The sequence below is a fragment of the Rhinatrema bivittatum genome, chromosome 1, assembly GCF_901001135.1.
Source record: "Rhinatrema bivittatum chromosome 1, aRhiBiv1.1, whole genome shotgun sequence".
NCBI lineage: Eukaryota > Metazoa > Chordata > Amphibia > Gymnophiona > Rhinatrematidae > Rhinatrema > Rhinatrema bivittatum.
This window is the reverse complement of record NC_042615.1, coordinates 410,474,053-410,501,988: the sequence shown is the minus strand read 5'-3', so window position 1 is coordinate 410,501,988 and position 27,936 is coordinate 410,474,053. Positions and strand designations below refer to the sequence as shown.

At 44.4% G+C, this 27,936-nt stretch overlaps 1 protein-coding gene across 10 annotated transcripts in view; it reads left to right on the top strand.

Annotated features, from left to right (window-relative positions):
* The window catches only part of IDUA (iduronidase alpha-L-), a 914,728-nt gene that overhangs the window by 628,872 nt on the left and 257,920 nt on the right, over window positions 1-27,936 (top strand). For all 10 annotated transcript variants that reach the window (XM_029602401.1, XM_029602339.1, XM_029602392.1 and 7 more), the window contains one exon: window positions 5,898-6,114. In XM_029602401.1, coding sequence (XP_029458261.1) covers window positions 5,898-6,114 — 217 coding nt within the window. The remainder of the gene's footprint in view (window positions 1-5,897; window positions 6,115-27,936) is intronic.

The window sequence follows — 27,936 nt, the reverse complement described above, 5'->3', positions numbered from 1 at the left end:
ATCTATAGCAAACACTCTCTGCCCACTGACAACCAAAACAAGGTCTGCTAATACATCCAAACGACATCCCTGGTATAATGATGAACTACGAAAACTCAAACAATTACTTCGGCAAAAAGAAAGAAAATGGCGCAAAGCCCCTTCACCAGCCTCACTCTCTGATTACAAACGATCACTCCATCTTTACAAAAGTACCACGTTGAAAATCAAAAGAGACTACTATGCCCGAAAGGTTCATTATCTCAGCTTTGACTCAAAAACTCTATTCGCCTTCGTTTCCAGCCTCACTAAACCTATCACTCCAGATATACCACCCGAACAAGCCCAGACTAAAGCAGACGAATTGGCTCTTCATTTTAACAAAAAAATATCGGATCTCCTTAATCAGCTGATTCCAAACACTACGTCTCCAGATAACACATATCTTCCCCAAAATAAAGACATCCAGCTTAATGCCTTTGAACCCATCACAATCACAGAGATACAAAATGTATTAAAAAGAATGAAACCGTCATCACACCCATTTGATCAAATCCCTACCAAAATGCTTCTTCTTATCCCGGACACAATAGCAAAAACCCTAGCAGATATTATAAACTGCTCCTTATCACATGGCATCTACCCAGATGACCTAAAAACTGCCTCAATCAAGCCACTGCTAAAAAAACCAAATCTAAATGCATGTGATCCCAACAACTTCCGCCCTATTTCCAACCTACCATTTATAGCTAAAATCATGGAAAAACTGGTAAACACCCAACTATCCAACTACCTAGAGGACCACAGTATTCTGTCCCCAAACCAATATGGTTTTCGCAAAGCCGCAAGCACCGAAACTCTACTAATTTCACTCATGGACTACCTACTCTCTGGTATTGATAAAGGCCAAGCATATTTACTAATCCTCCTTGACTTCTCGGCGGCCTTTGACACCGTCAACCACGCCCTTCTTCTAAAACAGCTGGCAAACATTGGTTTAACAGGTGCCACACTAAACTGGTTCAAAACATTTCTAGAAAACAGAGGATACAGAGTCAAATTCATAATAAAGAATCCCAATACCACCCTTCTAATAGAGGAGTGCCGCAAGGATCATCACTTTCACCCACCCTTTTCAATGTCTACCTGCTACCACTCTGCCAACTACTTACAAAATTAAGCCTGAAACATTTCCTTTTTGCAGACGACGTACAGATCGTAATCCCTATAAAAGAATCAATCTCAAAAAACAATGGAATACTGGGACAGTTGCCTATTAGAAATTAAACTTCTCCTCAACAGTCTAAACCTTGTACTCAATGCTTCGAAAACAGAATTCCTGCTCATATCACCGGAAAACAATAACACACTTCCTAAACCACCCACACTCCTTCAAACAACCCACGTAAGAGACTTAGGAGCCATCCTAGACAATCGTCTCAACCTCAAAACATTCATTAACCAAACCACCAAAGATTGCTTCTACAAATTATATATCCTGAAAAGAATAAAACCGCTGTTTCACACTCAGGACTTCAGAACAATCTTGCAAGCAATAATCTTTTCCAAACTAGATTATTGCAACTCATTACTATTAGGCCTCCCAGCTTCTTACACCAAACCTTTACAAATGGTTCAGAACTCTGCAGCCAGAGTCCTTACAAATTCCAGGAAAATTGACCACATTTCACCTATTCTCAAAAACCTCCATTGGCTTCCGATCCACTATAGAATCATGTACAAAACCATTAACATCATTTACAAAACTATCAACCAACACACGCAACTCGACCTACAAATACCACTTAAAAAATTCACCTCCGCCAGGCCTATCAGGGAACACTACAAAGAGTCACTCCAAATTCTAAAGGCCAAAACCTACCAACATAAATCCTTGAGTCTCAGAGCCTTTTCATCAGCAGGTCCAGCTCTCTGGAACTCGATCCCACCTGATTTGAGACAAGAGCCATGCTCTTTAACATTTAGAAAAAGACTAAAAACTTGGCTTTTCAAAAAAGCATTTCCAAGCCTTGAATAAAACCTCCTCTCACTAGCACTAACTCGTATGCAATAATGGAATGTAAACACGAATCAACCAACCTCAAACCCTCGCTCACTAATTCCTGCTGAATATTTATCGTACTATTACCATTCACAACTGTGTCATATTTATTCCTTTGATTACCTATGTACCGTTTCATAGTCTTATTTTTTCACTTGCTATTCTAATGTATCAATAGGCTGAAATGTAAATATTGTGCTGTTCAATTTCTCCCCTTCCATCCCAAGTTTATTTTCCTTATTTTTTGTAACTTTCCCTCTCCCTTTTTCTGATTCACTGTATTTAAAGTTCAAGGTTCTTATTGAAAATATTATTTTTTACTTTACGTTATGCTTTACACTCCTTGTTATTTGTAAACCGGGTTGATGTGATGCCTATCATGAAACTCGGTATAACAATAAATAAATAAATAAATAAATAAATAAATAAATGTGTGAGACAGAGCCTGTGTGAAGGGGTGCATGAGAGAGAGACATAGGTAGACTGTGTGAGGATGTATGTGTGAAAGAGAAAGGGAGCTTGTGTGGGTGTGTATGCAAGAGAGGGCCCTGCATGAGAGGATGTGTGTGTGTGTGCGAGAGAGTGAGGGAGCCTGTATGAGGGTGTGTGTATGTGTATTAGAGAGAGGGAGGGACAGAGGGAGCCTATGTGAGAGGCAATACTGAAAACAGGGTCAAACTCTGGGACTGGCAATAGAGTGGAAGGAGTTGAACCTAGAGATGGAGGGGGGAGATACTGGCAGGTGGAGGAGTTGGGGCCTGAGAGGGCAAAGTGGCCAGGGGAGTAGGGAGAGCAAGTGGAAGGGACACTCTTACAGTGAATTTCTAGGGAAATTTTGCTCAAAATATTTAAAATTCTGCATCTTTAAGTAATAACTTTTTTCTGTATTAATTTAAAATGTAATTACTTAAAGACTGTCATGTAAATTGTGTTATTTTGACCAATATAAAGTTTGCAGAATTTTGCAAAAGTTTAAGTTTTTGTGCGCAGAATTCCCCCAGGAGTAGAAGAAGCATGTCTGTGTATGAGAGAGGTACAGAGAAAGTGTGTATGTGAGTGTGTCTCTCACATATACACATGCTTCCCTCTGTCTCTCACTAAGCATGTATGTGTGTGTTTGGAGAGAGAGGGAGCATATTGGTGTGTGTGTATGTGTGTGTGTGTGTGTGTGTGTGTGTGTGCATGTGTGCCCCCAGTCTACAACAATACAGCAATCTTAGGATGACAGATATGGAGAGTGGGGAATTTTTAAAAACCTTATTAGTTTTAATTATTGGGTGTTATTTGATGTGTCTGCTATTTTGAAATATTTTATCGCTGTTAGGACATTTTAAAATTATAAATTGGGGGGGAAGCAGCACCAAAGAAGTATCCGCCCCGGATGCCAGATACTAACCAGACTTTTAGTGTCTGTGCAGCACCTGACTTGATGCTGCACAGCATGTTTAAAATTCAGGCTGGCCCATCCAAAATTGGTTAGTTGGTAACCCTAGTGCTGGTTTTTTTTTCAGCCTTGTGGCAGCATTTGCAGGAAGAAAAGGAGAGAGAAAAAGCTTTCTTTGCAACAACCTTGGGAAGAAGCTCCTGCACCCCCTAGTGCAGTGGTTCTCAACCTTTTTCCCATCGTGACACACCTGACAGGCCACACTCACATGTATGACACACTGCTCATTACAATTCACGGCGGAAATAAAAAAGTAAAGGTCCGGTAATTATTTTTATTGTTTAAAATGACACAAGGAAAAGATACATATTCTGTCTAAACCAGAAATTACATAAATAGTAACATCTCACACCAAAACAGCACCAATTTCCAGCACTAAACAGTATCCACCTTACCTAAGAAAAGACAACACTGAAAATGTTTTCACCAGGCCTTAAGAACACCAATACATCTCCTATTAGGAAAACGGACCAAGTCAGGCTGCTATAGAGCCCTACACAGAAACTACACGCCAGCAGAAAACCTCACCTGAATAACATGTGCTGACCCTCACCTAACAAAGAATAAAGAGACCAAAACGCATAACTAGAAGCACGCAGATAAAAACTGAATTGGAAACCACAACAAGCCAGAGTCTCTGTATGCAGTGTAGCAAAGGAAAAAAAAGAAACATCACCCATCCTTATAAAACAATCAAGAATATCAAGTAAAACCATACTAACAAAAAGAGCAGATTATTTCAAAACAGCTCATGAATGGAATATCCAATAATTAAAATCTCATATCAAAAATTTCTAGATACCAATAAAATATTTCAAAATAGCAGACACAAAGACCCAGTAATGAAAAATAATAAGGATACAAAAAATTTTTTTGCTCTGTATACCTGGGAACATTTGATATCCAGGTGTCCTGAGATTGTTTTGAATTAGCAGGAGGAGGGGTGGTTTGCTTGGAACTTTCTCCTCTCTCTCAGTCACATACCAGCACTCTCTCTCACACTGGCTCTCAATTACACACATGCTCTCAGTCACTCACATATACACATGCTTTTTCTCTCACTTATATAGGCTCTTAATTACACACTTACACATATGCTCTCTATCTTTTCACTCTTACACACACAGGCTTTCAATCACACACATACATGCTGTCTTTTTCTCTCACACACAGACTCTCATTCACATTTATTATTTATTTATTTATTTTTAATTTTTATAGACCGAAGTTCTTGTAGGAACTACAAATCAATCCGGTTTACATACAACTTTTAAATGCCCAAAAAGAGTAGTGGGCTTTACATAGAACAGTTGAACAATAAAACAGGTAACAATAGAACTAACAATAAATTATGGAACAAATAGAATAGATAACCAATTAAACATAGTAATGTAGTAATAAATATTATATATAAAAAAAAAAAAAAAAAACATGCTTACAAACATGCTTTCTCTTTCTCTCATTTACACACAGGCTCTCAATCACATACTCACATGCTCCCTCACCTAAACCAGCTCTCAATCACACACAGACACATGTTCTTTCTCTAACTTATACACACAGGCTCTTAACCATACATACACATGATCTCTCTCACACACAAAGGATCTCAATCATACACACATACTCTTTCACACAAACAGGTTTTCAATCACAAACTTACAGATACAGGTTCCCAATCATAAACTTACATTCATGCTCTCTCTCTCACAGGCAGGCTCTCAATCACAGACATACTCTCTTTCACATATACAGGCTCTCAGTCATTCACATACATGCTATCTCACTCACACACATACACACACAGGATCTCAAACACACATGCTTGCTTGCTTGCTCATTCACTCTCTCTCCTTCCCTCCCTCTCCGGAACTAGTAGCAGCAGTAGCCTCCTCCCAACCCTACCTCCTTCATTTTCAGCCCTCGCGTGGAGAAAGGAGTCCCATTGGCCGCGGGGGGTTGATGTTCTTCATTTTTCTGCGCGCCTCGCTTCTGTTCTTCGGGCTGATGCTGCCTGCACTAGCATGGTCTCTTCTTCCCGCGCACGCACCTGCTGCTCACCAGGGAGGGGGGGGGCAGGAAGAAGAGACCATGCCGGTGCCACTGGCTCCAGCTGTTCTGCCGCGTTCCGCCCGGGCTGCCAGCATTTTAAGCCCGGGTGGAGGAGGACCAGGGAGCAGCTGGGTCAGCGGGGGACCGGGAAGTGTGGCAACACACCTGCGTGTTCTTGGCGACACACTGGTTGAGAACCACTACCCTAGTGAATGGCACCATATTGGCAATAGGAGAGCTAAAGTTCTGAACTCTGGTTCTTATGCCATTAAGCCATCTAATTGATGCATGATTTGTCTTCTAATTCTGTCACTGTAATTTCATGCTTATTAAAATGTTCTCTATGTTTCTATTTTAAAGATAATCATCCAGCATCAAAATCTGCTAATTTCAAATGCCAGCAACAATGTGAACTATACTTTGCTGAGTAATGATAATGCCTTTATGAGTTATCATCCTCACTTCTTCACCCAGAGGACACTGACTGCAAGATTTCAGATGAACAACACAAAACCAGCTCATGTTCAGCTGGTGAGAAAACCTGTGCTGACTGTAATGGGATTGCTGGCATTACTAGGTATGTACACTTTATTTATAAAGCTAAAATGTTCTGAAGGATACGATATGAATAGCAGGGTATTTATAAGCTGATATACTCATTGATACTTAGTGATGGTTTAGCAAAACTTGACAACTGTATTAAGTATGAAAAGACTACGAGGCCCATATTCAAAATCATTTAGCTGGATAACTCAGAAATTATCTGGCTAAGTGAAGATTTGTGTATTTTGCTGGCTAAATTTTAGCTGGATAATAAGTTAGCCAGCTAGAAATTAACTGGATAATTTAGTTAGTGTGTGTGTGTGTGTGTGTGTGTGCGCGCGCGCGTGCCTCTCTCTATCTAGGGATTGTTGGAGTACTGTGAGAGTGAGGCTGTGTGTGTTTGGTGTGGAAAGCTATTCTCATTTTGGGTACAAACTGGGTTTTCTGCCTTTTCTTTCTGTTTTTTTCTATTGGGGAGGGGGGGGGGGGTTGGTTGCTTGGTGGCTGGAAGTAGTCAGTTAATCATAAGAACATAAGAAAATGCCATACTGGGTCAGACCAAGGGTCCATCAAGCCCAGCATCCTGTTTCCAACAGTGGCCAATCCAGGCCATAAGAACCTGGCAAGTACCCAAAAACTAAGTCTATTCCATGTAACCATTGCTAATGGCAGTGGCTATTCTCTAAGTGAACTTAATAGCAGGTAATGGACTTCTCCTCCAAGAACTTATCCAATCCTTTTTTAAACACAGCTATACTAACTGCACGAACCACATTCTCTGGCAACAAATTCCAGAGTTTAATTGTGCGTTGAGTAAAAAAGAACTTTCTCCGATTAGTTTTAAATGTGCCCCATGCTAATTTCATGGAGTGCCCCCTAGTCTTTCTACTATCCGAAAGAGTAAATAACCGATTCACATCTACCCGTTCTAGACCTCTCATGATTTTAAACACCTCTATCATATCCCCCCTCAGTCGTCTCTTCTCCAAGCTGAAAAGTCCTAACCTCTTTAGTCTTTCCTCATAGGGGAGTTGTTCCATTCCCCTTATCATTTTGGTAGCCCTTCTCTGTACCTTCTCCATCGCAATTATATCTTTTTTGAGATGCGGCGACCAGAATTGTACACAGTATTCAAGGTGCGGTCTCACCATGGAGCGATACAGAGGCATTATGACATTTTCCGTTTTATTCATCATTCCTTTTCTAATAATTCCCAACATTCTGTTTGCTTTTTTGACTGCCGCAGCACACTGCACTGACGATTTCAATGTGTTATCCACTATGACACCTAGATCTCTTTCTTGGGTTGTAGCACCTAATATGGAACCCAACATTGTGTAATTATAGCATGGGTTATTTTTCCCTATATGCATCACCTTGCACTTATCCACATTAAATTTCATCTGCCATTTGGATGCCCAATTTTCCAGTCTCACAAGGTCTTCCTGCAATTTATCACAATCTGCTTGTGATTTAACTACTCTGAACAATTTTGTGTCATCTGCAAATTTGATTATCTCACTCGTCGTATTTCTTTCCAGATCATTTATAAATATATTGAACATTAAGGGTCCCAATACAGATCCCTGAGGCACTCCACTGTCCACTCCCTTCCACTGAGAAAATTGCCCATTCAATCCTACTCTCTGTTTCCTGTCTTTTAGCCAGTTTGCAATCCACGAAAGTACATCGCCACCTATCCCATGACTTTTTACTTTTCCTAGAAGCTTCTCATGAGGAACTTTGTCAAACGCCTTCTGAAAATCCAAGTGTACTATATCTACCGGTTCACCTTTATCCACATGTTTATTAACTCCTTCAAAAAAGTGAAGCAGATTTGTGAGGCAAGACTTGCCCTGGGTAAAGCCATGCTGACTTTGTTCCATTAAACCATGTCTTTCTATATGTTCTGTGATTTTGATGTTTAGAACACTTTCCACTATTTTTCCTGGCACTGAAGTCAGGCTAACCGGTCTGTAGTTTCCCGGATCGCCCCTGGAGCCCTTTTTAAATATTGGGGTTACATTTGCTATCCTCCAGTCTTCAGGTACAATGGATGATTTTAATGATAAGTTACAAATTTTTACTAATAGGTCTGAAATTTCATTTTTTAGTTCCTTCAGAACTCTGGGGTGTATACCATCCGGTCCAGGTGATTTACTACTCTTCAGTTTGTCAATCAGGCCTACCACATCTTCTAGGTTCATCGTGATTTGATTCAGTCCATCTGAATCATTACCCATGAAAACCTTCTCCATTACGGGTACCTCCCCAACATCCTCTTCAGTAAACACCGAAGCAAAGAAATCATTTAATCTTTCCGCGATGGCCTTATCTTCTCTAAGTGCCCCTTTAACCCCTCGATCATCTAACGGTACAACTGACTCCCTCACAGGCTTTCTGCTTCGGATATATTTAAAAAAGTTTTTACTGTGAGTTTTTGCCTCTACAGCCAACTTCTTTTCATATTCTCTCTTAGCCTGTCTTATCAATGTCTTACATTTAACTTGCCAATGTTTATGCTTTATCCTATTTTCTTCTGTTGGATCCTTCTTCCAATTTTTGAATGAGGATCTTTTGGCTAAAATAGCTTCTTTCACCTCCCCTTTTAACCATGCCGGTAATCGTTTTGCCTTCTTTCCACCTTTCTTAATGTGTGGAATACATCTGGACTGTGCTTCTAGAATGGTATTTTTTAACAATGACCACGCCTCTTGGACATTTTTTACTTTTGTAGCTGCTCCTTTCAGTTTTTTTCTAACAATTTTTCTCATTTTATCAAAGTTTCCCTTTTGAAAGTTTAGCACGAGAGCCTTGGATTGCACACTGTTCCTTTTCCAGTCATTAAATCAAATTTGATCATATTATGATCACTATTGCCAAGCGGCCCCACCACCGTTACCTCTCTCACCAAGTCCTGTGCTCCACTGAGAATTAGATCTAAAATTGCTCCCTCTCTCGTCGGTTCCTGAACCAATTGCTCCATAAAGCTATCATTTATTCCATCCAGGAACGTTATCTCTCTAGTGTGACCCGATGATACATTTACCCAGTCTATATTGGGGTAATTGAAGTCTCCCATTATTACTGCACTACCAATTTGGTTAGCTTCCCTAATTTCTCTTAGCATTTCACTGTCCATCTCACCATCTTGACCAGGTGGACGGTAGTATACCCCTATCACTGTAGTCTTCCCTGACACACACGGGATTTCTTCCCATAAAGATTCAATTTTGTATTTAGTCTCATGCAGGATGTTTATCCTGTTGGACTCTATGCCATCCCGGACATAAAGCGCCACACCTCCTCCCGACTGCTCCTCTCTGTCATTGCGATATAATTTGTACCCCGGTATAGCACTGTCCCATTGGTTATCCTCTTTCCACCATGTCTCTGAGATGCCAATTATGTCTATGTCATCATTTACTGCTATACATTCTAATTCTCCCATCTTACTTCTTAGACTTCTGGCATTAGCATACAAACATTTCAAAGTTTGTTTTTTGTTTGTATTTTTATTCTGCTTTTTAATTGATAGGGATAAGTTAGAATTTTTTAGCTCAGGTGAGATTTTAGTTACAGGCACTTGGACTACTTTTCTAATTATTGGAACCTCACTGTCGGGATGCCCTAATTGTAATGCATCATTAGTATCTTTTAAAGATACCTCTCTCCGAACCATGCGCTGCTGAGCGACTGTCGGCTTTCCCCTTTGTTCTAGTTTAAAAGCTGCTCTATCTCCTTTTTAAAGGTTAGCGCCAGCAGTCTGGTTCCACCCTGGTTAAGGTTGAGCCCATCCCTTCGGAAGAGACTCCCCCTTCCCCAAAAGGTTTCCCAGTTCCTAACAAAACTGAATCCCTCTTCCTTGCACCATCATCTCATCCACGCATTGAGACTCCGGAGCTCTGCCTGCCGCTGGTGGAACAGGGAGCCTGCGCGTGGAACAGGGAGCATTTCAGAGAATGCTACCCTGGAGGTTCTGGATTTAATCTTTCTACCTAAGAGCCTAAATTTGGCTTCCAGAACCTCCCTCCCACATTTTCCTATGTCATTGGTGCCCACGTGTACCATGACAGCCGGCTCCTCCCCAGCACTGTCTAAAATCCTATCTAGGTGACGCGTGAGGTCCGCCACCTTTGCACCAGGTAGGCATGTTACCAGGCGATCCTCACGCCCACCAGCCACCCAGCTATCTACATTCCTAATAATCGAATCACCAACTATGACGGCCGACCTAACCCTTCCCTCCTGGGCAGTAGGCCTTGGGGAGATATCCTCAGTGCGAAAGGACAATGCATCACCTAGAGAGCAGGTCCTTGCTACAGGATCCTTTCCTGCTACACCTGGTTGGTGCTCTCCCATTATGAGACCTTCTTCCTCCAAGGCAGCACCAGGGCTGCCAGTCTGAAGTTGGGACTTGACTACTGTGTCCCTGAAGGTCTCATCTATATACCTCTCTGTCTGCCTCAGCTCCTCCAGGTCTGCCACTCTAGCCTCCAGAGATCGGACTCGTTCTCTGAGAGCCAGGAGCTCTTTGCATCGCATGCACATGCACAACTTCTCACCGGTGGGTAAAAAATCATACATGTGACACTCGATGCAAAAGACTGGGAAGCCCCCCTCTTGCTGCTGGACTGCTGCCTTCATCTCAATTTTGATCAGTTCCTAGTTAAGTTTTAGGTTGCTATGGGAGTAGGAATGTGTCTAACTTCCTTTAAATGTGTTAGTGAATTCACTATGTGTCTGGTAGTGGCCTACCGGGGTCTGATCGAATTCTCAATAAAGTTTTTGTTGATGGGGTTTTTGTTTTTTTTTGTGAAAGTGGCACCTGCCTATAAATTAAGGGATGAGCTAGGGGTGGGTGGGCGAGGGGTGGGAGGGTTGGGAAATACAAACAGTCTAACTTCAGTTAGTCAGCCTGAGTGACTCACTGCTCCCTTGATTAACAAATGTTGGTCCCTATTCAAACCCAATCACACTACCTCAACACCTTTCCAAGGTGAGTAACTGAGCTGAACTATTCAACTTTTTTTACTTTGGTATATACTGCTCCTAGCTTATTTCTAGCTTCTGGCTACTTTTTTGTGGGGGGGTTTTTTTTGTGTTTTTTTTTTTTTCAATACAATGCACTCAGTTAGTATTAAAACAAACAGTCAACTCTTTAAAAGTCTGGAGAACACTCAGTTCTGCAGACTTTTAAAAATATACATAAAGTCTCATAAAGATGAAATTTTGTACCATGTTCTCTCACCCAAGCATGATAGTACCCTGTTATAGAGTCCATCAAATTAGGGTGAGAGAACATAGTAGAAATTTCACCTTTTTGAGACTTTCCTCACTCCAAATGACGCCAAATCTTCACCAAGGTGTATTGTGGTGTTCGTATATCTCACTTTACATTCAAAACTGGCCCCTAAACCCTATACCGCCACTAACACCGCACCTCGACCTATCAGGTGGCCCTCCTATAGAGATATTAATACTTAACTAGTATGGAGGCTGGTAGATATTTAGTCTCTCTCTCTCTCTCTCTCTTGGGATAACACATGCATTATTGATGATGTAAAAAATTTTGAATGGAAGTATTGAGGCTTTTACCATTACCCTTTTCTGCCTTGAGACAAAAAAGTTTATGTTCAGGGTATGTGCTCGTATCTTCCACAGAACTTTATTCACCATTAATTCATGCAACGCAACATGCAAAATAAACCAGTCAGTTTATTGTAAAAATATTTTCTTTATTTCAGATAAAGAAAGGCATGAATAAAAATCTCTAAATGACTAAGAAACACTTTTATGTTCAAATCTTAACTTTACCAGAGTATATCCTACAATCAATGTCACAGCCATTAATAAAGTAATTGAAATTATTAAAATCAGATAAATGTCAATCAATGTCATCTTTTGCTTAATTAATCAATGCATTTCTAATACATCTGCCAATCTAGAAACAATAGCAATTTAAAGGTTCTCATATACTTGAATAAATTGTTCTGGAGCGCTAGGAGAGCGATCCCACTCCTGGGAGATGTGTGTGCCCTTGGGCTGCGGCCCGACGCCAGAGAGGTCTGAAGAGGTGCCGCGGGAGGTGTGGCATGCCCGAGCAAGGGCTGGACGGGAGTTAGGCTGGAGTGATGACCGGAGACAGGCCCTCCTCCGGACCTGCACGCTTCGGAAGACCCAACAACGCAATGTTGGTCTTGTGAACAGTCCTCCGACCGTTCCTAGCCCTTTCGGACCTGCCGCAGGGTACGGCACGAAGCGGCAGGCCAGATGGAGGCCAGGGCAGCGAAGACTGGAACATGGGTTCGGACGAGACTCAGGAACAACATAGACTCAGGCTTAGACGTGGACTCAGGAACGAGGTGCAGGATGCATAGACGTGGACTCAGGAACGAGGTACTGGATGCACAGAGGTGGACTCAGGTACAAGGGCTGAAGGAAGACGTGGGCACTGTCCCTCAGGGTGCCCTACTCATACCACCCGCGGGACTGAGTCGCGGACCACCCTGTCCCATGCGCGCCCTACTCAGCCCAGGAAGGCTGGTCGCGGACCACGCTGAGAGCGGGAGAGCACAGGGAAGAAGCAGGTTGCTGCACTCCTGGCAGCTCAAGGCAAGGTTTGCTGCACTCCTGGCAGCCAAAGGCAGGTTGAAGCATCAGGATCAGGAACAAGGACTAAGACAGACCTCAGGGCTGGAACAAGGACATCTGGAACAGCAGGTAACATCAGGACTGGAACACGGATACTGGAACAGGAGACACACCTCAGGGCAGGAACATGGACATCAGGAACAGCAGGTAACATCAGGACTGGAACACAGGTACTGGATCAAGAGACAGACCTTGGGACTGGAACGGCAGGCAGACATCAGGACTGGACGAGGAGCTCCGACAGAGAACACGAAACATAGGACCTTGCAGAAGGCTGGAACACGGACGACTTCCTGGAGCGAAGGTTCTTAGGAGTGACCAACTCCTTGCGAAGGCAAAGACAGACTGAACGCTGAGCCCTTTAGTAGAGCTGAGGTGGACAACGCCCAGGGAGGGGTCAGCAGGGGGCCACACCTGGCTGGCCCTTGAAGAGGAGCAGAGAGGCGCGTGCCCACGCCCTAGGGAGCTGGAGAGAAGAGCTGGAAGCTGGTGGCGTCCTCAGCCACGTGGAGGGCCCAAGGAAGCCGCGGAGCAGCCCTGGACTGGAGCTGGGTGAAGGCAGGTCGCTGGAGCAGCTCCCAGCCGCAAGGACTGAAGCAGGAAGAAGCAGAGAGAGGTAAGACTGGCTGCAGGGGAAGCAGGGGGCTGCAAGGCTGAAGAGAGAAGTGCTGGCTGCAGGGAGCTGGAGAGGCTGCAGGCACCGGCAGGGACGGTTCCCTGCCGGGTGAGGACCCGGGCTGAAGCAGGCACTGGGAGGGATGCCTCCCTGCTGGCTGAAGGTCCCGGGATCGCAGCAGCACATCGGGGGAAGGCAGAAACAGGAGCAGAGGAGCCGGCCGCATGGCAACAGCTGCGGGGACGGCCCCAGCTGATTCAGGGAGAAAGAAGCAGCAGCGTCAGCAGCCCGACTGGCTGCGAGAAGGTAAGAGCCTGCCCGCGCTCCTCGCGGGCAGGATCGCAACATAAATGATTATATATTTACCAATTATCTGAAGCACCCCGCTCTGTGTCTCTCTTAATCACGTGCAAAGAAAATCAAAGTAGCACTCACTTTTCTTCTGACTGCTTCTAGTTTTATACCCTTAAAACCCTTTGATTTCTTTGATCCAGGGTAACTGTTTCTTTTCTATCTATACATCTATCTTTTAGCCTTTGAAGAACTTCATTTCTAGAAACCTTGACTGAGGTTCAATTAATTTTTCATATCACAATATTAAAAATTAGGAGTTATTCTTACCCTGTTTAAAGCTTTGCCCATATTCGATCTTTAATTTCATGCCAAACTAACAATCTTTTAGTCTTTATTTAGCTTTCTTTGTAGTTCTGAGAGAAAAGCTTTACACTCCCTTCTTTCCCAAGATTCACGCTTGAGTGACTGACCATCTGTTTTTAGGATGCCCAAGGTCATAAAATGCAGACTGCTTTCTTGCTTAGAGATAAGCATAAGGTGGTAAACAAGTTTCTCAAGGTCTGAGAAGGGGGCAGTGTGCTGGAGTTTTTTCAGCACAGGCCTTGACTAAAGTCATGGCTTTTAAAAGTAAAGGCTTATGGGTATTAAATGCTAACATGTCTCTTTATGGCTAATTGATTACTGACTTCACTAAATGTAAGTAATTATCAATAAAGCACAAAATATTAAAATATTTTCTGACAATTAATCTAGGCCCAAGTCATTTCAAAGGGTACTGTTTCAGATGATTCTTTTGTTTCTGTTATGCCTCTGTCATCTCCTTCAGTTAAAGTTGTTATTTCAAATATGCCACCTTTTTGAGCAATGAACAATTAGCAAGAGATTTGGCCAGGTATGGGAAGCTAACAGGTACTATTAAAAAGATTTATTCAGGCTTTAAAACAGAGAAAGTAAAACATGTTCTGTCTTTTAAAAGGCAAGTCTTTATGAGTTTGCATGGTAGGGATGTGCATTCGTTTGCAACGAAATAGGAAATAGAGACGATATTTCCTATTTCGTTGCATTTCGGGGGGACGATGAAACGATAAGAAAACCCATGAAATTTTGTGTGGTTTTCTTATCGTTTTGGGGGGGGGGGAGAAAGGGCACAAAAAAAAACCCCAAACCCAACCCAACCTTTCAAATTTAATTAATTGCAAACTCCCACCCTCCCAAACCCCCAAGATTTGCCTGAACCCCCTCCCAAGACTTACCGAAAGTCCCTGGTGGTCCAGCGGGGTCCCAGGAGCGATCTCCCCCTCTCAGGCCATCAGCTGCCACTAATCAAAATGGCGCCGATGGCCCTTTGCCCTTACCATGTGACGAGGGCTATTGGTACCATTGGTTGGCCCCCGTCACATGGTAGTAGCAATGGATGGCCCACGCCATTTTTTAAGATGGCGCCGGCCGGCCATTGCTCCTAACATGTGACAGAGGCCGGCCAATGGCACCGATAGCCCCTGTCACACGGTAAGGGCAAAGGGCCATTGGCGCCATTTTGATTACTGGCAGCCAACGGCCCGAGAGCTGGAGATAGCTCCCGGGACCCCCCGCTGGACAACCAGGGAATTTTCTCAAGTTTTAGGGGGGTCAGGAGAATGGGGGGTTGCAATTAAATTTGAAAGATTGGGGTGGGTTTGGATTTTATTTTTTTTTACTACCCCCTGTTGTAATTCAATTTGAAGGGTTGGGGCGGGTTTCGGGCTTCATTTTGTGGGCATGTGAAATAACATTTGCCTGAACCGCGGGAAAACAAATTTCCCGCGGCGGGCCAATAACGAAGGCCGAACCGAAAGGTTCAGCTGAATCATATCTCTATTGCATAGTGCTAACAAGATTTTGAATGTTTCTTTGAAATACAGAATTGATGACTATGATTACATTGTGTTTGCTAGCACAGAACATATGACGTGTTTTCACTCTGGAAGTGTGACTCATTTAGGGCCGATGCAAAACCCCCCCTAAAAAACGCTGAAAGTGGGTGCTGAGTGTTTAGCGCCCGTTTTCCTAATGCACCCCCAGGCACCTCTCCTGAGGGCAACATGCAATATTTAAATTATGGATCACGTTGTCAAGTAGGCGCTAGTCAAGGAGGCCGTGCCCCTAGCGCCTCCTTGACAGCAGGAACCCAATAGTGCTCAGCTGTCCACTGGTTTAGAAAATGGATGCTGAATTTATCGGCATCCGTTTTCCTAATTGGCACACAATCACGGTTCAGGAAACGGACGCTAGTTAACTGAGGTTCCGTTTCCCGAGCCTGACCGCCAGCACTTTTTTATACATTTTGTTTTAATCTTTCCTTCCTCCAATTTAATATTGCCATGATAATAAGTCGGAGGATGTACAGAAAAGTAGTATTTTCTGCTTTTCTTACAACTTTTTGGGGTGCTCAGAAATTAACACCTGCAGATGAAATTTAATGTGGACAAGTGCAAGGTGTTGCATATAGGGAAAAATAACCCTTGCTGTAGTTACACGATGTTAGGCTCCATATTAGGAGCTACCAACCAGGAAAAAGATTTAGGCATCATAGTAGATAATACTTTGAAATCGTCAGCTCAGTGTGCTGCAGCAGGCAAAAAAGCAAACAGAATGTTAGGAATTATTAGGAAGGGAATTGTTAACAAAACGGAAAATGTCATAATGCCTCTGTATCGCTCTATGGTGAGACCACACCTGGAATACTGTGTACAATTCTGGTCGCCACATCTCAAAAAAGATATAGTTGCGATGGAGAAGGTACAGAGAAGGGCAACCAAAATGATAAAGGGGATGGAACAGCTCCACTATGAGGAAAGGCTGAAGAGGTTAGGGCTGTTCAGCTTGGAGAAGAGACGGCTAAGGGGGGATATGATAGAGGTCTTTAAGATCATGAGAGGTCTTGAACGAGTAGCTGTGAATCGGTTATTTACACTTTCGGATAATAGAAGGACTAGGGGGCATTCCATGAAGATAGCAAGTAACACATTTAAGACTAATCGGAGAAAATTCTTTTTCACTCAGTGCACAATTAAGCTCTGGAATTTGTTGCCAGAGGATGTGGTTAGTGCAGTTAGTGTAGCTGGGTTCAAAAAAGGTTTGGATAAGTTCTTGGAGGAGAAGTCCATTAATTGCTATTAATAAAGTTGGCTTAGGGAACGGCCTTTGCTATTACTGGCATCAGTAGCATGGGATCTTCTTAGTGTTTGGGTACTTGCCAGGTTCTTGTGGCCTGGTTCGGCCTCTGTTAGAAACAGGATGCTGGGCTTGATGGACCCTTGGGCTGACCCAGCATGGCAATTTATTATGTTTTAAACCCAGCTACACTAACCAAATCTCCTGGCAAAAAATTACAGAGTTTAATTGTGCTTTGAGTGAACTTTCTCCGATTAGTTTTATATGTGCCACATGCTAACTTCATGGAGTGCCCCCTAGTCCTTCTATTTTCCAAAAGAATAAATAACCGATTCACATTTGCCCATTCTAGACCTTTCTCTGTACCTTCTCCATCGCAACTATATCTTTTTTGAGATGCAGCGACCAGAACTGTACACAGTATTCAAGGTGCGGTCTCACCATGGAGCGATAAAGAGGCATTATGAAATTTTCCGTTTTATTCACTATTCTCTTTCTAATAATTCCCAACATTCTGATTGCTTTCTTGACTGCCGCACAACACTGAATCAACGATTTCAATGTGTTATCCACTATGACACCTAGATCTCTTTCTTGGTTTTAGCTCCTAATATGGAACCTAACATTGTGTAACTATAGCATGGGTTATTTTTCCCTATATGCATCACCTTGCACTTATCCACACAAAATTTCATCTGCCATTTGGATGCCCAATTTTCCAGTCTCACAAGGTCTTTCTATAATTTATCACAATCCGCTTGTGATTTAACTACTCTGAACAATTTTGTATCATCTGCAGATTTGATTACCTCACTTGCAGTAATTCTTTCCAGATCATTTATAAATATATTGAAAAGTACGGATCCCAATACAGATCCCTGAGGCACTCCACTGCCCACTCCTCTCCACTGAGAAAATTGTCCATTTAATCCTATTCTCTGCTTCCAGTCTTTTAGCCAGTTTGTAATCCACGAAAGGACATTGCCACCTATCCCATGACTTTTTACTTTTCCTACAAGCCTCTCATGAGGAACTTTTTCAAAAGCCTTCTGAAAATCCAAATACACTACATTTACTGGTTCACCTTTATCTACATGTTTATTAACTTCTTCAAAAAAGTGAAGCAGATTTGTGAGGCAAGATTTGCCTTGGGTAAAGCCATGCTGACTTTGTATTATTAAACCCTGTCTTTCTATATGTTCTGTGATTTTGATATTTAGAACACTTTCCACTATTTTTCCTGGTACTGAAGTTAGGCTATCTGATCTGCAGCACCCCGGATCACCCCTGGAGCCTTTTTTAAATATTGGGGTTTCATTAGCCACCCTCCAGTCTTCAGGTACAATGGATGATTTTAATGATAGGTTACAAATTTTTACTAATAGGTCCGAAATTTCATTTTTTTAGTTCCTTCAGAACCCTGGGGTGTATACCATCCATTTCAGGTGATTTACTACTCTTCAGTTTGCCAATCAGGCCTACCACATCTTCTAGGTTCACTGTGATTTCGTTCTGTCCATCTGGATCATTTCCCATGAAAACCTTCTCTTGTACAGGTATCTTCACAATATTCTCTTCAGTAAATACCTAAGCAAAGAAATCATTTAATCTTTCCGCGATGGCCTTATCTTCTCCACCTTTAACCCCTCGATCATCTAACGGTCCAACTGACTCCCTCAAAGGCTGTTGCGTCCGTCGGACTCAGACGGCGTTGTCCTCTGTGCCTCACCTTTCTCTCTGCTCTCCCCGCTAACCTTGAGAAGATGGCAACCGCTGCGTCTTCATGCCACTCTCCCCGGTGTCCCCGGAACGGCTATGGCAAGGCTATCCGCCATATCTCTCCTAAGAGTCTCCTAGGGTGCGCTTGCGCATGCCACTTACGTCTTTATTCTCATCATGGCGCGAACCTCGGGGGCGTCCCCCTCGAGTGACATCACGCCATCCGGGTATTTAGCCTTCCCTGCATTGCTGACTAATCAAGTTAGCAAGTACTTGGACTCAGATTCCGATTGCCTGCCTCCGGTCTAAGCAACTCCTGCCGCTTCCTAGCTGTCACTGGAAGCTCTCTCTCTGCCCTTTGGGGCTATCATTGCTAACTTGAGTACCCGCTCCTCGGGAGCCCTTCTGTTTCCTTCCAGGTGGTTATTGTGGAATACCAGGTACTTGCTCCTAGAGGGCCTGCGCTCCCTGCCTGGTGCCTGCATCTCTACTACTTCTGCCTGCCAGGATTACCACCATTACAGCTACCAACTACTCTGAGTAACCTAATCATTCTTTAGTCTGTCTCACCTACAGCTCAGTGCAGGGAGCCTGCATCCCGGACTTTCTATCTTAGCTCGCGCTGTCTATCTTCATCCGGAGTGAGACCGTATTCCTCTGCCGAGGATCCCTGGACTTCTTCACTGGGTTACCTCACTGCTGCCACCTCCTGGCATAACCACCAAGCTGTATAATAAACTCTATCATCTGTGTCTACGTGTCTGAGTCTAGCCTAGTACTGCGGTTCCTCACGGGGCTCCTCTCCGTGGGAGTGACCATCACCGCAGTACCCAAGAATCCAATCCAACACCTCAAAACCATAACAGATTGCTAACTCCATGGATTTGGCTCAGCTCACTGCATTGCAGGGCATTCCAGGCCTGGCCTAGCAAATCTCTGAGCAACAGAACTCACTGGATAATTTGACTGTTGCTTTTAACCAGCTACAAGCTCAGATGAATACACTGATTACTGCAGGTAAAGAAGTTACACCACCTGAAGTGACGGTGAAGACTACTGTGCCTCTATCTGCTCCCTCTCGCTTCTCAAGGGAAGTTTGGAAATGTAGAGGTTTTATCAACCAATGTTGCATGCACTTTTCCCTGCAACCTAATCATTTTCCCACAGCCTATGCCAAGATTACTTATATCCTGTCTTATCTCGACGGAAGAGCACTGGCTTGGGCCTCACTGCTGTGGGAGCGCAATGACCCCATCCTGCAAGACCTTGCCGGGTTCCTTGAACTGTTCAAATCTGTATTTGATGAGCCAGCTCGTATTCGACTTAAAGATCCACATTGGTGCACCTCAAACAAGGTAACAAACCTTTACCTGACTTTGCCATAGAGTTCAAGACATTGGCATCTGAATTACATTGGGACCCTAGATGCTTGAAGACTCTGTTCTTTGAAGGCCTGAACTCCCAGTTGAAGGATGAGCTGGTGGCTCGAGAGATGCCTGAGACCTTAGCTGACCCGATGACATTGGCAACAAGGATTGATCACCAGCTTCACAACAAGGTTCAAGAGGTCAAGAGCCCCAGGAAACCAACTGAGGGAGAGCCTCAAGTCAATTCTATTTCCAGGCCTATGCCTCCAAGTCCAGTTGCTGGTGAAGAAGAACCAATGCAATTGGGAAGCAGTCATTTGACTTCAAAAGAGAGAAGAACACAGAATAGATTGGGACTATGCATGTACTATGGACAAGCTGGCCATGCTGTTCAAACATGCCCTATATGTCCGGGAAACTGGCAGACCTAAGTCCTGTGGGAGGACTCTTCTTAGGTCTAACTGCACCCTCTCCTCCACTCTCTCTTCCAGTATCCTTGATCTGCGGACCACTCGAATATCAAACCCTTGCCTTAGTGGATTCCAGGGCAGGGGGAAATTTCATTTTGAAATGTCTTGTGGAGCATTTGCGGATCCCCACCACTACCATGACGTCTCCATTGCTCTTATCTTCTATTCATGGAGAGCCCTTTCCGGGTGAAGTAACCCTGCTTACAGAACCAGTGACCTTATGTACTGGTGCTCTTCATACAGAGACTATGTCCTTCTTTGTGCTAGAGAAGGCCTTGCACCCCTTGGTACTTGGACTACTGTGGCTGCAGAAACATATGCCACAATTCAACTGGGCTACATTGGAGCTTTCACGTTGGGGCCCAGATTGCCATGGCAAATGCCTGATGGAAGTTGCTCCATTACCCTGCATGCCAACTACTCCGTCGTTGCCAGGGTTGCCGCCTCAGTATGCATCTTTTCAAAATGTATTCTCCAAAGAAGCTGCTGATGTTTTGCCTCCACACAGATCATATGACTGCGCTATCAACATGAAGCCGAATAAGGAGCCACCCAAAGGAAGGGTTTACCCCCTCTCCATGGTGGAGCAAGCAATGTCAGAATACATCTAGGAGAATCTCCAAAAAGGCTTAATAAGACCTTCCAATTCCCCTGCCGGCACAGGCTTCTTCTTTGTGGGGAAGAAGGACAGAACATTATGTACATGTATTGATTACACAGGCCTAAATGAGATTACTGTAAAGGATCACTATCCCTTACCACTCATCTCAGAACTATTCGACAGGCTACAGGGAGCCAAAATATTCTCCAAGCTTAATCTCAAAGCAGCCTATAATTTAGTTCGCATCCTCTCTGGCGATGAATGGAAGATGGCTTTTAATACCAGGGATGGGCACTTTGAATACCTGGTGATGCCCTTCGGCTTGTGCAATGCCCCGGCTGTCTTCCAGACCATGATGAACGACATTCTGCATGATCTACTCTACCAATGTGTCGTTGTCTACCTAGATGACATCTTGATATTTTCCCATGACCTGAAAACACATCAGGAAGATGTCAAAAGAGTTCTGCAGAGACTTCATGAGAACCACTTGTATGCCAAGCTGCTAAATGCGATTTCCACAAGGAATCCGTGCCCGTCTTAGAATACATTGATTCTAACCAAGGTTTCCAGATGGACCCTCAGAAGCTGGAGAGTATTCAAAACTGGACACAACCCACTGGCCTAAAAGCTCTTAAACGGTTTCTGGGATTTACCAACTACTATAGGACCTTCATTAAAGACTATTCTTCACTGACTGTTCCATTAACAGCAATGACCAAGAAAGGAGCCAACATTGCTAATTGGTCTAAGGAGAACGTGACAGCATTTCAGAAATTAAAAGATGCCTTCTCAAGCAAACCATGTCTCTGCCATCCGACCCCACACGACCCTTCATCATAGAAGTCGATGCCTCGGATGTGGGTGTAGGGGCCGTGTTAAGTCAGTCCAGTGATTCTAAAGTCCTGCACCCCTGTTCTTTCTTTTCCCGGCGTTTCTCGCCTACGGAGAAGAACTATGGCATTGCGGATAAAGAACTGCTGGCAATAAAGATGGCATTTGAAGAATGGCGCCCCTGGCTTGAAGGTGCACAACATCAGATCACTGTTTTCACAGATCATAAAAATCTGGAGTACCTCCATCACGCTCAATGTCTTAACCATAGACAAGCGAGGTGGTCTCTGTTCTTCAACAGATTTGATTTTGTGCTAAAATACCACCCTGGTGCTAGGAACATCAGAGCAGACACATTACCTCGCTCTTTTCTCTCTGAGGACGTACCTGATGAACCTCAGCATATCATCGACCCAAAGAGAATATTCTATCAGCTACTCATCCAGTACCCCCGGGCAAGACCATTGTACCCAGTAATCTCAGGAAGAAATTGTTAGCCTAGGCTCACGATTCGAAACTGGCTGGACATCCTGGTCAACACAGAACACTGGCTAAGCTGCAGAAGTATTATTGGTGGCCCACCATGAAGGAAGACTCCATTGCATATGTAGCTTCCTGCTCTAACTGTGCCAGACAGAAACCTCCGCCCGGACGTCCCTGGGGTTTGCTGTAACCCTTGCCAGTACCAGACGAGCCTTGGACCCACGTGGCTACAGAATTTGTGGTAGACTTGCCACTTTCTGGAGGTAACAATACCATCTGGGTTACAGTGGATCGTTTCTCGAAGATGGCTCACTTCGTGGCTCTTCCTGGCCTACCATCAGCCATGGAACTCGCAAAACTATTCATCACCCACATCTTTCGCCTACACGGCATGCCTAAGCACATTGTATCTGACAGAGGAACTCAAATGGCTCCCAAGCTCTGGAAGGCCTTGTGCAAGAAGTTTGATATCACACTTGACTTCACTTGAGAGGATGAAAAGAACTCTAAAACAGTTCTTTCGTGCCTATGTTGGTTCATATCACAATGACTGGGCTAAACTGTTGCCCTGGGCTGAATTCGCCATCAATTCCCATCCAGCAACATCTACTGGATCAACACCTTTTGAAGTGGTCTATGGACGACAACCTGCACCACCCTTACCACTTCCACTTCCTGTGTCGTCTCCGGCAGCTCAATCTACTGCCAAAGATATACAACAACTCTGGAGAGAGACTAGTAAGAAGATGCTCCAAAAAGCAGGACAAAGAGCAAAAAAGGGCTATGATGCTCACCACAGTAAGGCTCCTGAATTCCAGCCTGGTGACAAAGACTGGCTGTCCACCAAGCATCTAAGACTCAAGATTCCATCTGCTCGCTTTGCTCCACGCTTTGTCGACCCTTTTCCATCCTCCAGTGTCTGGAACCACTCACGTATAGTCTCAAACTTCCTCCAGCTATGAAGATCCATAATGCGTTCCATGTATCGCTACTGAAACCGCTAGTCCTTAGCGAGTTTACCTACAAGACACCTGAACCTCCTCTGTTGATGCAGAAGAAGACATCGAGTACAAGGTAGATGCCATCCTTGACATGAGAAAGAGAGGCAGAGTATGGGAATATCTCCTGTCATGGGAGGGATACGGGACTGAAGAAAACTCTTGGGAACCTTTGGCTAATATCATATACAAGGAGATGCTTCGACAGTTCCATTGCTCGCATTCCCAGAAACCAAGACCAGGTAGGGGTCTGGAGGGGGCCCTATTGTTGCATTCATCGGACTCAGACGGCTTCGTCCTCTGTGCCTCACCTTTCTCTGCTCTCCCTGCTAGCCTTGGGATGATGGCGACTGCTGTGTCTTCATGCCGCTCTCCCCGGCATCCTTGGAATGGCTATGGCAAGGCTATATGCCATATCTCTCCTAAGGGCCTCCTAGGGTGCGCACGCCACCGATGTCTTTATTCTCATCATGGCGCGAACCTCGGGGGCGTCCCCGTCGAGTGACATCACGCCATCCGGGTATTTAGTCTTCCCTGCATTGCTGACTAATCGAGTTAGCAAGTACTCGGACTCGGATTCGGATTGCCTGCCTCCGGTCTAAGCAACTTCTGCCACTTCCTAGCTGCCGCTGGAAGCTCTCTCTCTGCCCTCCGGGGCTATCATCGCTAACTTGAGTACTCGCTCCTCGGGGGCCCTTCTGTTTCCTTCCAGGTGGTTATTGGGGAATACCAGGTACTCGCTCCTCGAGGGCCTGTGCTCCCTGCCTGGTACCTGCATCTCTACTACTTCTGCCTGCCAGGATTACCACCATTATAGCTACCAACTACTGTTAGTAACCTAATCATTCTCTAGTCTGTCTCACCTACAGCTCAGCACTTGGAGCCTGCATCCGGGACTTTCTATCTTAGCTCGCGCTATCTTCATCTGGCGTGAGACCGGATTTTTCTGCCGAGGATCCCTGGACTTCTTCACTGGGTTACCTCACTGCTGCCACCTCCTGGCAGAACCACCAAGCTGTATAATAAACTCTATCATCTGTGTCTACGTGTTTGAGTCTAGCCTAGTACTGCGGTTCCTCACGGGGCTCCTCCCCGTAGGAATGACCATCACTGCAGTACCCAAGAATTCACTCCAACACCTCAAAACCATAACACAGGCTTTGTGCTTTGATATATTTTAAAAAGTTTTTACTGTGAGTTTTTGCCTCTATGGCCAACTTCTTTTCAAATTCTCTCTTAGCCTGTCTTATCAATGTCTTACATTTAACTTGCCAACGCTTATGCATTATCCTATTTTCTTTTCTTGGATCCTTCTTCTAATTTTTGAATGAAGATCTTTTGGCTAAAATAGCTTCTTTAACCTCCCCTTTTAACCATGCCGGTAATCATTTTGCCTTCTTTCCACCTTTTTTAACTTGTGGAATATATCTGGACTGTGCTTCTCGGATGGTATTTTTTAACAATGACCATGCCTCTTGCATACTTTTTACCTTTGTAGCTGCTCATTCAGTTTTTTCATAACTATTTTTCTCATTTTATCAAAATTTCCCTTTTGAAAGTTTAGCACAAGAATCGTGGATTTGCTTACTATCCCCCTTTTAGTCATTAATTCAAATTTGATCACATTAAGATCACTATTGCCAAGCGGCCCTACCATCGTTACCTATCTGTTCAAATCCTATGCTCCACTGAGAATTAGATCTAAAATTGCTCCCTCTCTGTTGTGTCCGTCGGGGTCAGTCGGCTTCGCTCCTTGTGCCTCACCTTTTTCTCGATTCCTCCCACAAACCTTGGGAAGATGACTACCGCCATGTCTGCAAGTCGCTCCCTCTGGCGTCCCCAGAACGGCTATGGCGTTGCCTTCTGCCATGTTTTTCTCAAGGACCTCCTAGGGTGCGCGCGTGCTACCCACATCTTTATTCCAACTATGGCGCGAACCTCGGGGTCGTCCTCCTTGAGTGATGTCACGACATCCGGGTATATAGCCTACACTTGTTTGCTAGCTCATTGAGTTAGCAAGGATTAGTCTCGGCCGGTCTAAGCTACTCTCCGCTTCCTTGCTGCTACTGGAAGCCTTCTCTGCCCTTTGGGGTATTCTCTAACCTGGGTACCCGCTCCTCGGGGGCCCTCTGCTTTCCTTTCAGGTGCCTTACTGGGATCAGGTACTCGCTCCTCGAGTGTCTGCTCTCCCTGCTTCGGTGCCTGTTACCATCGACTTCTGCCTGGTGGAATCGCTAACCTTACAGCTAACATCTAGTGAGTAATCTAATTCTCAGTCTGTCTCATCCACAGCATTGCTGTGCTGGGGAACCTACATCTGGATCTCCCTATACCGACTTGGTGAGATGGGTTCCTTCTGCCGAGGGTCCTCTAGATCACCTCACTACTGCCACCTCTGGTGGTATACACCAGCTGTATAATAAAAGATCTAATTCTGTGTTTGTGCATCCTGAGTCTAGCCCAGTACTGTGGCCCCCAGTACTGTGGCTCCTCCCCGTGGGCATGGTCACCTGCCACAGTACCCAAGAATCCACCCATAACAGATTGCTAACTCCATGGATTCAGCTCAGCTCACTGCATTGTAGGCCATTCCAGGTCTGGCCCAGCGAATCTCTGAACAGCAGAACGCGCTGGAGAATTTGACTGCTGCATTTATTTATTTATTTAGAACTTTTCTATACCGACATTCATGGGAATATCACATTGGTTTACATTAAACAGGGGTAACCATTAACTTTGGAAAAAAGAAATTACATATAACATAAGGAAGCTAAACTGGGGAGAAAGGGCTAGAGTGGCAGAGTCAGGTAACAGAAGAGGTATGGTTACAACAAAGAGTATTAACAAATTATTTAACGATATATGATGATATGACAAATTTACAATATGGACAATATGTACAAAATATTGTTCGTAGGGCAATTACTTAAATGAATTCGAAACGAGGTTAATTAAGGGGTGGAAAGGGGGAGGGGAGGAATAGGAGGCTGTGGGAGGTACTGTGAATTGGAGGTGGCGGGGTTAAATGAAGGCTTGTGTGAAAAGCCAAGTTTTTGAGGTTTTTTTTTTTAAAGCGTTCTTGGCGCAGGTGTGAGGGGCATAGAATTCCATATGGCTGGTCCAGCGATGGACAGGTCCTGTTTTTTTGTGACTATATGATAGGTGAGATTTGGGGGAGGGATGTAGAGGGTTCCTTTATAAGCAGTTCTCGTGGGTATGTTCGAAGTGTGATAGTGTAGGGCGTTATCTAGCCATTGGATGTTTTGGGTATGCAAGGTTTTGTGGATAATAGGAAGAGTCTTGTGAAGGATTATAGAGTGTATTGGGAGCCAGTGGAGATCCCTGAGTATGGGGGTTATGTGGTCTCTTCTGCAGGAATGGTGAGAATTCTGGTGCCGCGTTTTGGAGCATTTGGAGCGGCTTAACCAGCTGCACGCACAGATGAACTTACCAACCACCACAGGTAAAGAAGTTTACACCGCCAGAAGTGATGGTCAAGAACAATTGTACCTCTATCTGCTTAAAACACGCTTCTCAGGGGAAGTTTGGAAATGTAGAGGATTATCAACCAATGTTGCATGCACTTTTCCCTGCAACCTAATAATTTTCCTACAGCCTATGCCAAGACCACCTACATCTTGTCTTATCATTTTGTGGAGCGCGATGATCCTATTCTTCATGAATCTTGCCGGGTTCCTTGAACTGTTCAGATCAGTTTTTGATGACCCTGCCCGGTATACTACTGCAGGATCTTCGTTGGTACACTTGAAGCAAGGAAGTAAACCTTTATCAGACTTCGCCATAGAATTCAAGACACCGGCGTCTGAATTACAATGGGACCCTAAATGCCTGAGGACCCTCTTCTTTGAGGGATTGAACTCTCGTTTAAAAGACGAGCTGGCTGCTCGTGAGATGCCCTGAGACCTTGGCTGAACTGGTGAAGTTGGCAACTAGGATGATCGCCGACTTTGTGACAAGGTTCAAGAAACCAAGACTCCCAGAAGACCCCTTCCGGGTGAGAAACTCGAGTTAATCCTATACCCAGGCCTGTTCCCTCGGGTCCAGTTGCTGGCGAAGAAGAACCTATGCAATTAGGACGCAGTCACCTGATGTCAAAAGAGAGAAGAACACGGAAGAGGTTGGGCCTATGTATGTACTGTGGACAAGCTGGCCATGCTGTACAAACATGCCCTATAAGTTCAGGAAACTGGCAGACCTAAGTCCTGCGGGAGGACTCTTCTTAGGTCTAACTGCACCCTCTCCTCCATTCTCTATTCCTGTATCTTTTATATGCGGACCCTTAGAATACCAGACTCTTGCCCTAGTGGACTCAGGGGCAGGAGGTAATTTTGTCTTGAAATGACTAGTGGAGCACTTGCAGATCCCCACCACCGCTATGACGACTCCACTACTCCTGTTTTCAATTCACGGAGAACCCTTACCAGGCGAAGTAACCCAGCTCACTGAACCCGTGAGTTTACGAACCGGTGCTCTCCATTCAGAGACTATCTCCTTCTTTGTCCTAGAGAAGGCCATGCACCCTATAGTACTGGGGTTACCGTGGCTGCAGCAACATATGCCTCAATTCAATTGGGCCACTCTGGAACTTTCATGCTGGGGTCCATATTGCCATGGTAAATGTCTGATGGAGGTCCTCTCCTATACCT